The sequence below is a fragment of the Anarhichas minor genome, unplaced genomic scaffold, assembly GCF_050575085.1.
Source record: "Anarhichas minor isolate MPS153535 unplaced genomic scaffold, ASM5057508v1 ptg000014l, whole genome shotgun sequence".
Lineage (NCBI taxonomy): Eukaryota > Metazoa > Chordata > Actinopteri > Perciformes > Anarhichadidae > Anarhichas > Anarhichas minor.
The window spans coordinates 344,744-363,949 of NW_027466460.1; the positions used below are offsets into that span (position 1 = coordinate 344,744).

Sequence of the window (19,206 nt, forward strand, 5' to 3'; positions counted from 1 at the left end):
CTTACATGATGCTGGATAGTTTCATGAATAATGAATAATTATTTTAATTGTAATATTTTGACAGTCAAACCTAAATCTGCAACATAACCAATAACATTTCTCTGTCAGGTAAATGTAGTACTACAACGTTTTCCTCTGCGGTGTACACATTAAGTAGAAGCTATACGGCTGAGTTGCATATTTTCTAAGTGCTTTGGGGGTCTTTTGCTGTCAATTATAAATAACTGACAGCTATTTCAGGGTACAATGATTTAAAATAGTAATATAATTAAATGATTTTCATATCTAAACATCATAATAAATCTATAGCAGCTTGGGGCCCTTTAGTCTGCCTTAACAAATGGTAAAGTCTGCCCCTGGTGTTTTCCCCCCCCGTGAACCAAAGAGTGTTTCACTGGTGTTTCTTACCGCGCGTAGCCGTAACTTGGGTGTGTGACACTGCTGTGTGATGGCAGGTGTACTGCTGAGGATTCAAAGGAAGAGCAGTGTTGAGTGTGAAGTTGTTCGTATGAGCCGTTCTCTAGAAAGCCAGAAGCAGAAACACCACAGGCCGAGCATTCTGATCGGCCATGTTTTCAATAAGTGTAATATCAAAACATATACGGCATTGAATATTAAGCTGGCATTCGCCAAAAATCTACACATTGTATTAGATGTTCATTAACAAATAATTGAATTGGTACATTTTTTACAATGAATGATTCTAATTGTGATTTTTTTTTTTTGGGGGATGTGTATCAGATTATCAAAGGGAATTTTCTTGAAGGATGAGAAGGTCAAACTATTTCAAACAGTGCTGTCACACATAGTATGTGCTGAGCGTCTGTCATGCAGTGTTCATGAACGCTTCACTGAGTGGCAAAACAGGAAACTAAAGGAAGAGTTACAGAATAAATGCAATCACCTCAGTGCAAAAGTTTAGCTAACTGAGAACGACACGTAGCGAGTGTAACAAAGCGTAGCTAACACACACACACACACATAGTGTTAGGGCTGCGTCAAAAGATTCATTGCAGCCGAATGGTAGTGAAAGCTCAAAAAGACGACCAGGAACAGCAAACAACCAGGAAAATGCCCCCCCCCCAAACGTTTCTCCCGCACTTTCTCTACATGTCTCCGTCTCATGTGGTGTTCATAGCCGCTGAGGATGAGAGGTGCTGAACAGGCTTTTCAAGGATATGCTGAGAAACACTTAACCACATCCCAGCACACTTACACACATTATAAAGTAAAGCGCCTCACGCCCGTTCACTCATTCAGTCTCTTATGCTCCTATGCACACACTTACACGTGTGTTTAAATACATAACCTTACATACTGATTAGCTATTTAAGCATTGGAGGTGATAACCTATAATAATAAACTTACGTATTAGAATATAACTTATTTTTACTACAATAAACCTCTAAATTGTCTTTCACAAACTGTTAAGGACGCTAAATAGTGTGTCACCTGACACCCCGAGTGTGAACGGATTCATTCACAAAACAGCTCTCTTGTTGAGTTTATTACATATAATCCAGTGATACATTTATTTCAAAATACTGTCTGTGTGTTGGTAATGTTTTAGCATCAAGTGAGTGACAAAGAGAAACGCTCAGAGTTTAACATGTTTGACTGACTGCTGTGGCCACGTCTCTCATCTCTCACTCGCCCACAACTACCACAATGCCTTATCCCTATCTCACACTCACACTCACACTCAAGCACACACACACACACACACACACAAGCACACACGCACACACACGCACACACACTGTATAGGGTGAATTCACTGCAGGCTGTTCTGACACACTTCTCAAGGGCTTCTGGGGTTCTGCATCCAATCCATTTCCACAGCAGACATTTTGACGTGTCACGGCAGAGGAGCAGCACAGGTGTAACTAACGACGCGAGTAATGGCTACTTTGAGTATTTTCATTTTGTGACTACACATTTCAGAGGAAAATGTTGTATTTTGTTACTCCATATTTACTAATAAATGATACACTCTAAATTATTTCACCGTAAATTAACGGTAACTTACTGGCAGCAGGGACGCCAGTAATTTACTGCATGTTTAGAAGAAAACTAATAAACTAATAAAATCGTTAATGAAGCTTAACTGAACTCATTAGCATCAACAGTGTAACGCTGAATTAAAATAGTATCAAGAACAGTGTAATAGAACTGCTTCACAGTCTAGCTTGTTAACAAGTCTTATACACATTTAGAGTTAATTTGAACTGCATGAACTCACATGAATGAAAGCAATAAAGAGAGAGAACACCTTAAAAGAGGACTTGACTGCAGCGTCTGGCTGGTATCCTCAATCTCTGATGACAAGTGACTGTAAAACAAACACAATAAAACATTTTGAAACACAATGTTCTGAACTTCTGGACAATTCTGACATCCAGGATAAACACACAAGCTTTGGTTGCGCAACTGTGGGTTTGCATACACCTCACACATGTTAACACATCAGTGCAAGTCTTTGCAAAAAGCTAATACAACACTACCATACAGTTTAAATCAACAGAATATGTGATGAGCTGATTACGTTAGGTGAAGAAATGAAGCTAAGACAATGGACCACAATGGACTAACGTTCAACACTAAAATGAGTTTGATCTGGTGTTAATGTTGCTCCTGGGATAACACACACTAACGTTACTGTTAGCGTTACCTCAACTGTTCATCGTCTTGAACACGTCGGTGATTTCTGGTCTGCTCTCCCTTTTGATAATCGTCCCCTTTGCGGTCCTACAGTCGGTTCAATAATAGCACAATTAAACACAAGTTAGGTTACTAACGTTACATCTTAACACTGTAATTGGTGATTAACTTTATTTATGTTACCTTAACTTGCTATGCTGTTAGCTAGCTAACCTTACTAAGGCTAATTGAGCTCGAGCTAGCTAATGTTACAGAGCTAGCTCCGCCAATATTAGCAACCTAATGTAACGAAACAGACCAAGTGAAACATTATCTGAGATGTTAACAGTTCAATAATCATCAAGACAAAACAATAATGGAAACTTTGAATTTCGGCTTATAAGCGTAACTTTACCTCGACTCCTCGGTTGATCTCCACATGGCTCAGAAGGATGAACTGAAGCTGTTGTGTCCAAAGTCACGTTCAGGAGCAGTCGGTCACGTGTTGTCACTCAAAAATGACTTGTAGGCAATGAGCAGTTTGAATAATAAAAATATTCTATCGTCATTACAGACACATTAACCTACAATAGACTACGATGTAGATGGATTGTGATTATCTGAACTTGTATAGAGAAGCGTGTATCCACCACTTCACAAAAAATACTGTATCGTGCTGTTACATTACGGTAGTCTGCTGTTATTGTTAATTGCTATTCATTTATGCCATCAACTGTTAATTTACATGCAAGGGATGAACATTTAACTGTATGTTACAGTTATTATGAAATACTGTAAGATACCGTTGAAAATCCACCGTAAATTTACAGTAATTCGTTACAGTGTATAGAATACAATCAACGAATAAATGACGATGTATTATTCGGATAAGATACAACCTTTTTGATATCTGGGAGTAAATGCACAAGCTGCCCCGCAGTATATAATGTGATTAGAATTAGCCCCACTGTTAAATTTCATTAATACATCAATAATAATCCAATAATGGAATGCATGTTTGAATTTTTCAGAAAGGAGCCATTGTGCATAATGAGGACTTTTTACTTTGGTGTTTAGATTTTTTGTACTTTGACTTGAGTTTCTTTTATTGGTATTTCCAAACCACTCAAGAGATGCGAGTACTTCTCCGTCGCCTGCTCAGTTGTATGCGGCCTGGTACTTTGCGTCCTAAAGTCAAAGTTTGTCCCCCTGCCATCGGGGAGAAGGTACAGAACTATACAAACACGTACAAACAGACTGAGGAACAGCTTCTTCACCAGAGCTGTAGCCTCCATCACCCCCCCCCCCCCCCCCCCACACACACACACCACACACACACACCACTGTGTAGCTGCAACTCAGTCATAAACAGCTAGCACCACCCCCCCATCAGGCTGCTGAAAACTCTACTGACTTTACTGATACACTTTATACTCTGTTTGCACTGTCAAAACAAATGTTTACACTGCACTGTTTGCACACATTTTATTTTATTATTACTTTTGTAACGTTTTTATTCCTTTTGTATAGTTGTATCTTTAGTAACGTTTTTTTATTCCTTTTGTGTATCTTTATCTTGTATATTGTTTATCGTTGCTGTTGTTTGCTGCTGCTGGCTGGCTGAGGGCTACCAAACGAAATTTCGTTGTATCACTACAATGACAATAAAAACCTCTTCATCTTATCTTTAAATATGTTTCTTGTCAAAATGATCAGTTCATTATTGACGAAATTGACAGAAAATCCCCAGACTCAAGTCGATCACACCAGATTACTGTGTTTCTTCTATACTGCAGGCGAGCATTGTTTACTATAGTCGTTGCTGATTATTCTACACACACACACACACTTCCTTAGCTGTTACTACACAACTGCTCTTTCCATTTTCTGTGTCTCTACGTCTCTGTCTCTCTTTCACTGTCTCACCCTCTGAAGCTCCCCCACTCTCTTTCCCCTTCAGCCCCACTCTCTCCCCCGTTTACTGCAACACCGACGCGCACGCCTCCGACGTACGCCACCACGTTTATTCACCAGCTCTTCTTTTTGTACAGTATATATGCACCATATTGCATGTTAAGCATACAAACACACATTTGCACTGTCTGCTTATCTCTCTCTCTTGCACACACACACACACACACACGCGCACACACACACACACACACACACACACACACACACACACACACACACACACACACACACACACACGCACACACACACAGGAAACACCTGTCATATGCGAGCTCAGTACCACAGAAACTCAGTGACACATTAACACATCCCATCACCATACACGGTACTCTGCAGAATAACAGTAGAACGATGTCAGTGACATTTCCTACCGATGTTTTTTGATGCAAAAGTTCTGATTTACTGTGAGCTACGAAGTCCATGTCTGCCTCTGTTGAAGTGGTTTCATTTCAAGCACTGATTCAATTGTAACTATGAGTAAAAGACAAAAAAGACTTCTGAAGAAGAGCATGACCTTTCGTTCATCAGGCTTTACTACAACTGCCTCCTAAGCATTAAATACAACATTTGGCCCCAGTGGTTCTCATATTAAAGAAATATTCAGAATATTACAAATATAGTGATCATATACAAATTCTACTCTTAAACAATATTAAATCTGAATATTTTTCTGCATTTGCATGTATTGTATAAAATTAGTATCTACATTCTATATATATACTGCATATTCTAAAAACTGAAATAGTACATAGCCATTTTTACATGCTGTATAAAGGCTATGTTTATTCATTTTTGCCATTCATTTTGATTAATTATACAGTTTCCAAACTCTCAACCTCTTTGTTGAGGCAAGATAATGTCACCACAAATATTTTGGTTTACACACACACACACGCACACACACACACACACACACACACACACACACACACACACACACACACACACACACACTAAAGTGTAGAAAACAAAAACAAAAAAAACATCCAGCATGGGGCCTGGACATGTGAAGGAAAAACATTTAAAATATAACAAAATATAAATTGCATGTTACACAAACAAGGTTTTATGCATGAAATTGAAGCAAAATAGAGGATAAAAACACTCAAAATTTCCATAATGGTAATTGTTGTCAAAAATAAAAGTGTAAATCTTTATTGTCCTTTTGTCGAAGACTCCTATTTACAGGGGGACACCTGATCCTGCATCTGTGTGAAGTTTATCGCCATGACAGCGTGTATGACACGTGTCATGACATTTGTGTGTGTTCATATTGAATGACCTGAGCACAGGTAAGAAAGTGTCCCTGTATGTGTGTGACTGAAACATGTCATTAGCTGTGTAACGCAGTAAGGTTCAGTGTGAGCATGTGTGTGTGTTTGTGTAGTACAGCTGGTTGTGGCCATGTACACAAGTAGATAGTGCTGCAGGCATCACATTTCCCCCAGTACGTGTTTGCTATGTGATACTGCAGTGTACCTGTGTGTGTCTGTTTGTGTGTGTGTGTGTGTGAGCGATAGCCCCAGGTCCTGTTCCAGAGCAGCGATCACACACCGACAGACAGTGTCACTGAGGCGAACTGCGACTAACAACTAGCGAAGCATTCAGAGCTTCTGACAGGATGTATTGTAAGATTCTGAGAGTTCTTCGTGGTCTCGCTCAGCGTCTGCAGGGGTGCACGGAGGTCAGAATAGAGTGACGCTCCGGATCTGGACCCGGGCCGTCTCCACGACCGCTTTCGCTGAATAATTCATCCCTCGGCTCGGGACTGGTTGAAAATGAGGAAGGCAGCGCTGGTGGTTTGGATCAGCCTTTTGGTACAAGGTCAGTTCTGCGTGATGTTTATATCTGACCGGTATCGTAAAGCCAACTCTGACTTTTGTCTACATTTGCTGTCGTACCCTCTGCTCTCCTTAGTGTCCCACGGTGCTCAGGGACATTATGCCCGCAAACTCCTGGCTGACCTGATGGAGAACTACTCCAACGCTCTAAGGCCAGTGGACGACACAGACAAAGCCCTCAATGTCTCCCTGCAGATCACCTTGTCACAGATCAAAGATATGGTGAGTAGAGAGGAAACTCTAGCAGTATCAAAGCTATGCAGTGACTGACAGAACCCTGTTGATAAGGAATATAAATGAAGATATAAGTTGAAGTTAGTTAGAGCTAAATTAGAGTGCTACTGCATGTCCAATGCAACAAAGTCTTGAAAGAATACTCCGGTGTTTCAGTACATTGATCTATAGCCTGTTGTTAAAACCTCCCAGACAACGCCCCGAGTTTGTATCTCAAGCTTTCAGTAACACACAGCTGAGACACCCACGTGATGTCACTTGAGTCAGACAAAACGGTTTTGACAGTGACTAAATTGCTGGTGTGCAAATTTGCTCACGGTTAAGAGCTACAGAAGAGTGTGGCTTCTTCTTCTGTTCCTGTCGAGACCACCTTAGCACCGTACTGGAGTTCAAAGAAGGGGCTGCATCCAGTCTGTTTGAATTAGTTTTTCAGGAACAACCTATTTTAATGTTAACCGTCTCTCTTTAAATGTTTTTTCTGTGCAGGATGAAAGGAACCAGGTGCTGACCACGTACCTGTGGATCAGGCAGGTCTGGCATGACGCCTACCTGAAGTGGGACAAGGAGGACTATGACGACCTTGAGATGATCAACATCCCCAGCGACCTGGTTTGGAAGCCCGACATTGTCCTCTACAACAAGTCGGTAACGCGGTTCACAGTGCACCTATGACGCAGCAGCGTGTGTGTATCCGGCTGACGTGTGTCCTCTCCTCTGTACGTCTGCGTAGGGCAGACGAGGATGCAGGTGCATCCAGCACTAATGTGAAGCTGCGTTATAATGGAGAGATCGTCTGGGACTCTCCAGCGATCACAAAGAGCTCATGTGTGGTGGACGTCTCCTACTTCCCCTTCGACTGGCAGCAGTGCAAGCTCACCTTCGGCTCCTGGACCTACAATGGCAACCAGGTGTGTTTAAGCAGGGCGGAGGCAACGGTTATGCTCTGCATTTTGTATTGAGCATCTCTATGTCTAATAACTTAATCATGACTGAACCTGAGAGGAACACCCTCAAAAGTGCAACGTATCTTCATAGAACGGTTTGTATGATATCTCACGAAAAGTTACATCTCGTTTTTTCTGGGTCTTTTCTATGGAAAACAAGCAACACGTGTCTATTTCAATTTCTGTCTTCACAGGAATCAACTTAGTTAGGTCTAGGCAACAAAACTACTTAATTAGGTTTAGGAAAAGATCGTGGTTTGGGTACGAACAAAGGTCTCCTGGCTAAAAGATTGCTGGTTGTTGGACCCAACCACAGCAACTCCCGTCCGCCCTGTGTGTGCTTTTGCGGTCTTTATACGTCCTCGTTCAAGATTACTTGGATAACATACAAAATTATTTTGTGGGATATCTACGAATTATGGCACATTATTTTTCATAGGTATAGCTACGAATGGTGGATGAGACCAGCCTGAAAATAGTTATTCTGCCCACACTCATCCCCTTCAAATGTGGCTTCTAAAACATTTGTATTTTTCCTTTAATAGTGTCAGTTTCAATTGTATTCTAATGGTGGCAAGTTTTCACACCTAATAAAAATACCAAATCATCCATATAAACAAGGCAATCCTTTTCTGCAGCATAATCTATTTCACCGCTGTTTTACATATAAAAGTGGGCTGCTCCTAGAAATGAATGCAGAGAATTATCAGCTAAATCTGCAGCTCCACTGTTTTCAGAGCTTTATGGTCATTGTTTAGCTGGCCGGCCAACAACAGACACAGTTAGCAACTCGGTGGTCAACATAGTGGAACATTTAGCAGCTAAAGAGCAGTGTGGGTAAAGTGGTAGAAACCAAAAACAGAGCTAATAGATAGGAAATATTGGACATTGCTGTGTAATCTGTAATGGCTAAATAAGCCAATGTCTGCTTACAAGTTGTGTTCACAACTTGTTTCTGCTATCCCATAGTGACCAAGAAATCAGTTACTGCAGGTTTAAGTTCCTTTCAAAGATTAGGATTTGGCATTTTTGCCTCAATTCAAAAGACGACAGTGTAGAAATGGGGGAGAGAGTGGTATGCCATGCACCAAGTGCATGTGCGGCTGACCTGTGAGTCGTCTGCATAAAGCAGCAAGCAGGCAGGAAACAGAGTAGGGCCCAAACACAGACACACAGGGAAAGCAGGACGATGCAGAAATTGGCTAAATGACAAATAAAAACGGAATAAGGTACACAGGGATAAGTAGTGCAAAGGCACAACAGATACAGCCAGGAAACATGACACAAAAGACAGGACTATAAATACACCAGAATCTAATCAGAAAACAAGACACAGGTGGGCAAACATGAGGTAAGCTGAAAGCTGATTGGTGTAAGAAACAAATGGGAACGGAGCGAAGCTAACGAGACTAATACAACACAGGTGATTCACAGAAAAAAGGAGCGAAAAACCATAAAGACAGGAAGTCAAACAACCACAAGACACAAGAGGCAAGGAACTTCAAAATAAAACAGGAAACAAACTAAACACAAACCAAGATCATGACAGTCCGGCTACATCGACAAAGCAAGGAGAAAGTCGGATTACAACACACAGCGACTTCATTCTCTGCTCAGTTAGACTTTAAGCCACTATATCTTTACACAGCAAATAGTGTCTTGCTGCTATATCAGTGCTCTGAATCCTGTACATCGCACCTTTAAGGAACAAAAAGTAAAAGCAAATGGGATGACAGAGAAAGATTTGTGTGATTTGCATCTTCTTTTGATGTTATGTGTTGGTTTTCATGTTGTTCTTTTGGTGGAACTGAAATTGCTAATACAGAATGGTGTAATCAGTACAGGTCATGTACCAGCCTCCTGCCCACTATAGACAGGTATTGGCTCCAGTTCCTCTGACTTGGGCATGGTTGGATAAATAAAGAGTAAATAACTACTTGGTTTTTAACTATGCAGTATGATTGTTAGTCCACATGACATTAGCACATTTGCCTGTGTGTTGATACCCACAACGTGCGTCCTCTGCACAGGTGGACATCAGTTTGGGGATGGACCACGGCGACCTGTCGGACTTTGTGGAGAACGTGGAGTGGGAGTGTCACGGCATGCCGGCGGTCAGAAACGTCATGATGTACGGCTGCTGCTCCGACCCGTACACCGATATCACCTACACCCTGCTCCTGAAGCGCCGCTCCTCTTTCTACATTTTCAACCTGCTCCTGCCCTGCTTCCTCATCTCGTTCCTGGCCCCGCTGGGCTTCTACCTGCCGGCCGACTCGGGGGAGAAGGTTTCCCTCGGGGTGACGGTGCTGCTGGCGCTCACCGTGTTCCAGTTGCTGGTGGCTGAGAGCATGCCTCCTGCAGAGAGCATGCCCTACATAGGTTTGAATTATTTTTGCCGCATTCACTTTTGCCTCATTATTGAACTATAGAAACTATACAAGAATACAAAGTTATGGATCAGTCAAGATTTTGACTTAGTAATTCTCAATATTTGCTTAATGTCTTATACTCTTGACTTATCATGTCATAAGGTTGACTTATCATGAGTATTTGATATCATGAATAACTTCATCCATTTTCCTGGCAGAAATGGGCTTCCGTATAAAACTAATTTATGCATCTTGGACATAAACCCGTCAGTTAAATAGTGTGTCTATGTATAAAGATGTATCAAGGACAAGACACTTCCATGGCATGTCTTTCCTGATTGCTGTTGTATGTGAATGCTCAACGTCGTAGTCTACAAATCAGGGCTGCTATGTATGTGTTGTCTTACCCCTCCATGAATCTGTCCTGTCTGTTGTCCTCTCCTCTAGGGAAGTACTACATAGCCACCATGACTATGATCACAGCCTCCACGTCTCTCACCATCTTCATCATGAATATTCATTTCTGTGGCGCCGAGGCCAAGCCGGTCCCTCACTGGGCTAAGGTGCTCATCATAGACTACATGTCCAAAATCTTCTTCGTCTACGAGGTGGGGGAGAACTGCACCACGGCCGAGAGTGAGAAGACCCCGCTGTACCCGGAGGAACCCGCCAACGACGGTGGCAGAGGCGGCCACCGCGACAACCATTTCCCCGAATACCACCACAACGGCGACCCGTACGAGTACAGCAACGGCCACGGCGTGCGCCATCACGGCAAGCATCACAAAAGCCAGGCGAATGGCAACGCCAACAACAGCCGCCACCAGTACAACCACAACAGCAACCACACAGCCAGGCTGGAGAGGGGCGAAGGGAAGCGAGAGCCCACACAGCGCTACCACCACGTTAGGAGGGACGAGTCGGACTACCAGGCCTCTCCTCATCCGCGAAACCTCCGGCACCTCAACGGAGGGCCGAAGGAGCAGCTCCTCTACCCCACGGAGAAACTTCAAGTCCCAGCCTGCCCCTGCTGCTGCCCCTGCCTCCAGCATAAACAGGTGCGTCCATTGCGGCATCTCCGTTTACCCACTTATCTGATTAGTTCTCCTAAAGTTTCTTTCTGGTTCGTCTGTGTCTCATCCTCAGGTGGTGAAGAACATCCAGTTCATCGCCAACTGCTTCCGTGAGCAGAAGGCCACTTGTGTCAAGGCCGCAGAGTGGAAGAAGGTTGCCAAGGTAATGGACAGGTTTTTCATGTGGATATTCTTCTTCATGGTCTTCCTCATGAGCATCCTCATCATCGCCAAGGCATCCTGACAGCCTCCATCATCTTATTACCATTGCGATAACTTCCGTCCTCCCGTCATCGCTGGAGCTCAGCACTACTCAAGACTCATCCTCATTTTTACTTTGATGCAACACCAAATTACTGTTTTATATGTGTGTCAGCATTGTGTTGTGTGTGTGTGTGTGCACACGTGTGCAGGTTCATTGTTACTTTTTTGCTTTGACATAAAGAGGAAAAGGTCACCGCGCACAAGTCATCCAATTAACCGCGCGGGAGCGGGGAGTTCATCAAAGCCTCTCGCTTCATTAACGTCAGGTGTGCTTGCATGTGTGACGGAGCAGTTGAGCGGTTAGACAATCCCGGCCTCGCCTTGAACATGCATGAACTCTCCATTATGGATGAGCTAACAGAGAGACATCCAGCTATAGGCGTCTTATTACTTACACTACGTTTTAGGGTGAATGGATGATGTCGTTTTCCAGAGTCGGTTACATTGAGAGCACCAGCAGATTAACCTTGATAGGAGACACCTCAGGCGAATGAGGTAACAAATATTAAACTAACAGATGTCAGCATGAAACTTCCACAGCTGATTACTTACATCGAGACAAGTATTTGTCTGAATTACAAGTTTTCTGAAAATGTTACATTTAAATATCCAAATATCTAATGCTGACTTTTGATACATTTATCAAAAGTCACGGACGCAAATAGACAAAGTAGTAAAATAAATACCTAAATGTGTGTTTTTTTTTTTATTTCCACTCGTCTGAAAGAACGAGTGGAATGTTTAAATATGTACTTTACTCACATATTTAGACCTTAAAGCCTACTACCTCCACAGCGTAAACTGTGAATGTACTGTACCTTTTGACTCATTTTAACGCTCCGCTCATTGGTCCAGTAAAAAACTTTGATATTAAATATGGTTTTACTCACTGTCTCAGCAGTTTTGCGTTACGATACAAATCTAATTTGTTTTACATGGTGAAACTGTCAATTTCTGTATTTCTTTTTTTTAAATATATAAAATCTCTTTTCATTGCCTCATACTTTTTTTAAAAACATATTCTGGAAAGTCATTCCCCTTGATCTGTTTGGAAAGCAACAGGAAGGTAAGAATAGGCAAATATATCTTTTTAAAGATACTGAAATGTAGTTAATCATTGCAATACTATGAGCCATCATTAAGGACACACGCACACACACACACATACACACGGTGTGACAGACATGACGCTCTACACACAGTTCAGCAGGCAGGCGATTGAATGAACTTTGTTGTTTAGTTCATTCAATCGCCTGCGAGAGCCTCTAGAGGGCAGATATGCTATAATCAGTAGCATGTTACTGACTGAACAAATGGTACATGCATAACAAAGAGAACATGTAAGCACATATATTTAGAAAGTCCCGTATAGACAGCTTTAAGATATCAAAAGACATCTGTGAAGTTTATAAGATCCGCTTCTTGGGCTATGAGATGTAACAGTACAATTTTTGAAAGAAGAGGTAAAAAAAATTAAAAAATGTATTTAGCATATTGTTCAGCCCAGTGCTGAACAATGAGTCTTCAACATCAAGACAATACTTGGAAAAAAATAGATCCTTCTATCGAAACAATAAATCAATGGGATTCCCCCACTAGTGAGCCCTCTTATTCAAGATTTGATTGTGACAGATACAGCAAAAGAGGACTAAAATAAGAGCATTAGTGATGATAAACTAAATAAAACAAACATGTGTAGTGCCTTGAATAAACAAATTAAGTTAAATTAACATCTTAGTTCCTAGTTTTGTGTGATTTAATATAATTTCTAATTTACTAATAAAAAACTTAAAAACAGCCAGTCTTAAGTCTTTGTTAAGGCAGGATTTAAATAGAGTCAATGAAGTAATAAGTCACAAAAAGAGTTGTAGTAACACAATCAATGTGGTACAAAAGAATTGACAACAGACTGTCTGAGGTTTCAGCAGCACACCATGATAGAAACAATCAATAACTTGTCTGGTAGATAACATTACACAGACTGGCTTCCGTCTAGTGGAGCTCGTAAACCAATACACACTGTGTACATTTCATGTATCAATTTAAGTGTAGAACATCTGGAGATGCAGCACTAACAGCATGTATGAATGTTTTTTAAATACATTTCTAGCCATTACAGTGGCAATGTTGGTCTGTTGGTCGGTCCAAACTGAAATATCTCAACAACTATTGAATAAACTTTTGTTCACACTTTCCTGACCCCCTCAGGAAGAGTTGTAGTAATTTAGAGATCTTGGACATTTTTTTTTTTCCTCTAGTGTCACCATCAGGTCAAATACTTTGGTTCATGGTCTAATACCCAGACAACTAATGACAGCAGTGTCAGCTGTTATTTGTGTTTAGAGCTGATTAGCAAATAGCCAAACTAAGGTGGTGAACATTATACACCTGCTAAACATCAGCATGTTGGCATCATCGTTGCCAGCCTGTAAGCGTGTTCTGATACATTTTTTGTAACCAGTTTTGCACGAGAGCATGGTGGAATTAGCAAACTTGCTAAGAAGCCATATTACCGACAATGAAGCTTGCTAGAGCGCTGATTCACAGTTTAACATCTGTATGCAATGTCCATTCTGGCACCCACCAATACAAAAAGATGACATTTTCCATGTGTAACTTTAGCCACCACGCCGAGGTGAGTTGTGTTTGCCTGCAGTCTTTCCTTTGTTTTCTCTCCGACCAACAGACGTAACCATGGTGTTGGCTGTAAAGGGTCTATTGATCCCTGGTGGTTCCTCAATGACAATTAATCATTTTTAAGATAAAGAGACACAGCACTCAAATGACGAGTCTGTTGGACTTTGATCACACCCCACAAACCACTCTTGTACAGTAGGCTATCCCTGCCTGCTTCCCAGATCTTTGCCTCAGCTGGACCATTGACCTCTTGTCTACTCAGAGATAAGATCTGCTGTTCTGAGTGTTTCAGAGACAGACTATTGCTCCACACTATATGCGGACTGATATTTGAAAGACGATGATGGTGATGGTTAGAGTTCAGAGGGGTTTAACACATCATAGGGCCAGACACACCCACAAGGTTGGGATCTATATAGCTGTTCTGTTCTCTTTTCTTCTTGATTCATAGAGCCACGTGACGAGAATCAGCATGTCCTCCATTAGCAAGCAGCTGTCTTCTATCAGCTGTGCAGGTAGGTTGGGATTCATGTTTATTTCTTTGACCGGATCCTTTCTTTCTGTCTTTCTTTCATTTGAACTAGAGCTGTCACGATCAGATTTTCACTACTCAATTATTGTGGCCAAAATAATTAATGAAAACGATTATATTGCGCTATCCATGGATGATTTGATATTATCATATGTGTATTATTAACATATTTAATCTAAATCTTTTTTTGTCTCTTAAGGCAAGAGGCCGTCTTCCTCCTCCGCTGAGATCAGATTGGTTTTGCTTGGGAAGACTGGCAGCGGGAAAAGCTCCACCGCCAACTCCATCTTGGGCCGTAAGGTCTTCGACTCAAAGATTAGCAGCTCCTCCGTCACACAACGTGGTTGCACGGTCTCCGGAGAGTTTCGAGGGCGACACCTGAAGATCCTGGACACTCCGGGGCTTCTGGACACCAAGCAGACTCCACAGGAGGTGCAAAAGGAGTTGAGGAGGAGCGTTAGCCTCCTGTACCCCGGGCCCCATGTGTTCCTTCTTGTTATCCAGATTGGGAGGTTTACTCAGGGGGAGAAGGATGCGGTGCGGCAGATTAAACAGGCAATAGGTTTCAATGCTCTGAATTTCTCCGTGGTGGTTTTTACCCATGCAGACCTTCTGGAAGAGAGGACATCCATAAAGCATTGTCTGATAGACAGGTCCAAGGATCTTGCCGAGCTGGTGGGTGGATGTGGGGGCAGGTACTGTGTCTTCAACAACCAGAGCTCCAAGAACAAGGAGCAGGTCTCAGAGCTGCTTGCCTTGGTGGACATCATGATGCAGGGTAATGGAGGAACGTGCTACGGCAGCAAGTTGCTCCAGAAAGCAGAGGAAGATCTGACTCGGGAGCTACAGGAGGAGAGGCGGCTGCTGAACGAGAAGGAGGAGCTGTTAAAAAAGAAGCAGGAGGCAGCCGTAAGAGAGTTGTATGAAAAAAAACTTGAGATGGTTCAGCAAAAAAGCAAGAGGGAGATGGAGGAGCTGGAGAAAAAACAGGAGCAGGAGAAGCAGAAGGGGGAGAAACTGACAAGAGATCTGCAGGAGGCCTTTAGACAAGTGGTGGAGGAGTATGACAAGAAGGAGAAGGAGAGGAGGATACAGGAGATGGTGAGAGTGATGGACATACGTAGAGAGGAGGAGGAGAAGAGGGTCGCTCTTCAAGATACGCTTGACCAAGTCACTAAAACGCTTGAGGAGCAGGAGGAACAGGAGGAGGAAATGACAAGAGCGATGGAGGAGAAGATCCAAAAGGACAGAGTGGAGCATGAAAAGAAGCAGAGAGAGAGGGAACTTCAGCAAATACAGAAAGAGCAGAGGGAGGAGATGAGGAGAGACGCTCTGGAGAAAGAGCTGGATGAAGTCACCCAGTGCTTGGAGGAGCAGAGCAGGAGGGAGGGGGACAGGAAAAAGCAAATGGAGGACTTGCTCCGACGTGAGAGGGAGGAGCACCAGAGAGAAAGGGACATACAGATGGAGAATCAGAAAGCCGAGAACAGGAGAACCATGGCCCTCAAGCACGAGCTAAAACTCATCAGGGCGAAGGTTGAGCAACAAAAAGTGAGCGAGGAGAACCTCAAGAGGCAGCTGGAGGAGAACCTGCGGAGGGAGAGGGAAAGGTGCGACAAGGGAATGTATACTTTGAAAAAGCAGTTTCACAAGAAGTCGTGCAACGAGACGACCCAGAAGAAGTCTGCGGAGAAACACAGCTCAATGACTACTGTGGCTGGATATGCGCAAGAAATGGGACTGGTAGGGCTGAACGCAGCTTTAGAGAGTGTCAGAGCTCCCTGCTGTATACAGTAACATGAACCTTGTTACTGTGGATTTATCATTTTAAAGCATAAATAAACTCATTGTTACTGTCTTTTTTTCAAGCATATGTGTAAAGGTACAATATTGTGACTTTTAAATTGTTATTGTTATTAGATTTAACCATTAATTCCCACTTGGAAAGGACATTTAAATGAACACAATGTGATTTCAACAAAATGTATTAATTCCAGAGAGTCCTAAATCAGAAAATGCACAGAAAATTGTACAAACTCTCAAAAATGCTGGAGATAATCTGATTATCAACTCCCGCCCTCTGGTTTGGAGTGCCTGTCTCTGTCTGCATCATCTCGATCTGTATTCAAACAAAACCCTGTTGCCATTAAAGATCAAATATGGCTTGAGTGCTATTTTATTTTAAGTGTTCCTCACTGGTGCTCCAACTTCAGCTGTGCCATCTTGTTCTGCCTCTGGGGCAAAACGTCTGCTTTTATCCAGCATGTCCTGTGTGTGTGTTTGTGTGTGTGTGTGTGTGTGTGTGTGTGTGTGTGTGTGTGTGTGTGTGTGAGATAGAGAGCTGTCTACAGTAAAATGAGGCTATGGCAAGCAGCTGGTTAGCTTAGATTAGCATAAAGACTGGAAACGGGGGGAAACAGCTAGCCTGGATCTGTCAAGAGGTAGCAAAATCAACACAAGCTAAATGTGCTCGTGAAGCCTGGCAATCACAAGATCATGATAAGAAGGAGAAAGGCCGACAAGAGTATACCAGCAAGGGAGCAATTTGCTACTGTGGACGGGGCTGTAGCAAAACGTATTTTAGTCACCTAAAAGAGAGGCCCACCTAAAAAAATATATATCAGTTGCTATATTTTAAATATTGTCCGACGGGAACTTTCAGTTCTGTTCCCCGTCGAAGAGGGATGTCTGATAGCAAGATAAAGCGGTGAAAATATACTTATTATAGTGTGTATTAGTGTGTGTAAATATATGTTTTTAAGTGGACCCTGCGTGGACTATCTCACTCTTTATACTACATCACTTGTTCTGAGAGTCTAATAATGACGCGGGCAAAATGCATTTGAATATATGACTGTAACAGTCACTTGTAACTTTGCTCTTTTGTCATTACAAAAGCAACTCAACGTGAATCCACTCAGACAGATTTGTGAGTTGAGTCTCTTGACCCTCTCGCTCATATATCTGCTGCACAGAGAATTGTGGATCAAAATAGCCAGAAAAGATGAAATAGGGAAATTGGTGACAAATATAAAGGAAATTACTGGGGTATTAGAAAGTTTTTACAACACACTTTATAAATCAGAGGCTGATCCAGAGGTGGGTAATCGTGAAAAAACTGCTATCTCTTTAATGAAGCCCTAAAAATACACAAAGAACGTGTACGAAGAATCATCGGGAGAGCTACCAAAAACATACAACAAAGCTCTCATATCATTAATCGTTAAAAAATATAAAGACCCCACCGACCCTGGAAATTATAGACCTTGTGAGTTTGATTAATATGGACTGCAAAATCCTCACAAAGATTTTGGCTATGAGGCTGGAAGCTATTCTACCACGCTTAATACATGCAGATCAAGATTCATAAAGGGAAGGTCATCCACTAACAACGTCAGACGTCTGTTACATCTTAATCGGGATGAAACCACTCCCATAGCTGCCTTCTCTTTGATGCTCAAAAGGCATTTGATATAGAGTGGACCTTCTTGCGGCATATAAAAATATTTGGGTATGGGGAAGCTTTTATTAATGTAATTTATTCAAATCCACGAGCAGCAGTGATAACAAACGGAATGATATCACCCCTCTTCAACCTGATGAGACCCTCTTATCCCCCTACTCTTTACGCTATACTTGGAACCTTTTAATATGGTCCCTTTAATGCAACAAATTAAGGCAAATTTTGACAAATGGAAATTGATGAATCTCAACCTTATTTTTTAAAGCAACAACAGGATTATCATTGACCACATTAATAAGTCCACAAAAGTAAGTTCATGGGATGGGTCAAATGAGAAAAAAATACGTTGAATATCTGTTGTTCACACAAAGTCAAATACACCAGGTGGAAAGCAGAGAGTCACCAGAAGGGAAGTGAGGCGTGAAGGATGACATCATTTTTGATGAAATATCTTTCATGACTGAATGATTTCAGCTCCTGTTTCTCAACCACATCCTGTGACATGTGTGTCCAGTTCATTTTAAGTAAATATATGAACAGATGAGTTGGCTCTCTCTCTCGTTTTAACTTATTATACTGTTCAGCATTACCTTGAGTTGGGCCATCATTCAATACAATAACTTGTCATCTTTCCATGGAATAATATTGTGAGATTGTGATACAATTACGTTTTTTAAATTGTTAATAACAAGCAGGACTTACATTTCTCAGAAATGGGATCATTTTGCACTAAAGCTCTTAATAAAATGAGAAAATACTTTTCATTTGTAAAGTATTTAATTTACACACTATAGGCTACTATAACAAACATGCATTTATTTAATATAAACTATTTATTGATTGAACTATCAGAAAACATGCAATATCGTGATATATATACATTTTTTCTAGTTTTCCAGTTTTGTTTTCATCTATTAGAGTGTAGATTGTTCAGTACTTTATGTGCCTGATTGTATTTAGCCATGCTAAAATATAAAGCACTTCTTTGTCATGAAAGGTGCTGTATAAATAAAAAACAAATAGTCATTACTATAGTATGATGTCGCAAGCAGCTCAGTCCTGCTAATGGCACAGTGGGACTTAAATTAATACACAGCTCATTTAAAATGTCTTCGTCTTTTCTGTCAAACTTCTCTCGGCGCCGAGCGTCTCTGCGCGCTGTGTGTTATGGGTGCACCAGCTGGTGGTGCATGTGTTCTCCCAGCAAAATCTGCTCTGCGCTCGGAGCAGCA

General features: G+C 41.8%; 1 protein-coding gene across 1 annotated transcript; it reads left to right on the plus strand.

The window, feature by feature from the left end:
• The first annotated feature begins 1,810 nt into the window (after nt 1–1,810).
• chrna9a (cholinergic receptor, nicotinic, alpha 9a) lies at nt 1,811–12,333 on the plus strand. Its single transcript, XM_076091007.1, has 7 exons — nt 1,811–6,438; nt 6,532–6,677; nt 7,176–7,330; nt 7,420–7,597; nt 9,664–10,015; nt 10,453–11,063; nt 11,152–12,333. The coding sequence occupies exons 1-7, from the start codon at nt 6,393–6,395 to the stop codon at nt 11,320–11,322; spliced, it is 1,659 nt and encodes a 552-aa protein (XP_075947122.1). The 5' UTR covers nt 1,811–6,392; the 3' UTR covers nt 11,323–12,333.
• Nucleotides 12,334–19,206: the final 6,873 nt, after the last annotated feature.

Bases quoted from the DNA above. Each gene is read 5' to 3' on its own strand.
- chrna9a (XM_076091007.1), top strand. From the start codon at position 6,393: ATGAGGAAGGCAGCGCTGGTGGTTTGGATCAGCCTTTTGGTACAAG. The intron at 7,331-7,419 runs GTCGGTAACGCG...ACGTCTGCGTAG, and splicing joins GACATTGTCCTCTACAACAA to GGCAGACGAGGATGCAGGTG. The intron at 10,016-10,452 runs GTTTGAATTATT...CCTCTCCTCTAG, and splicing joins AGAGAGCATGCCCTACATAG to GGAAGTACTACATAGCCACC.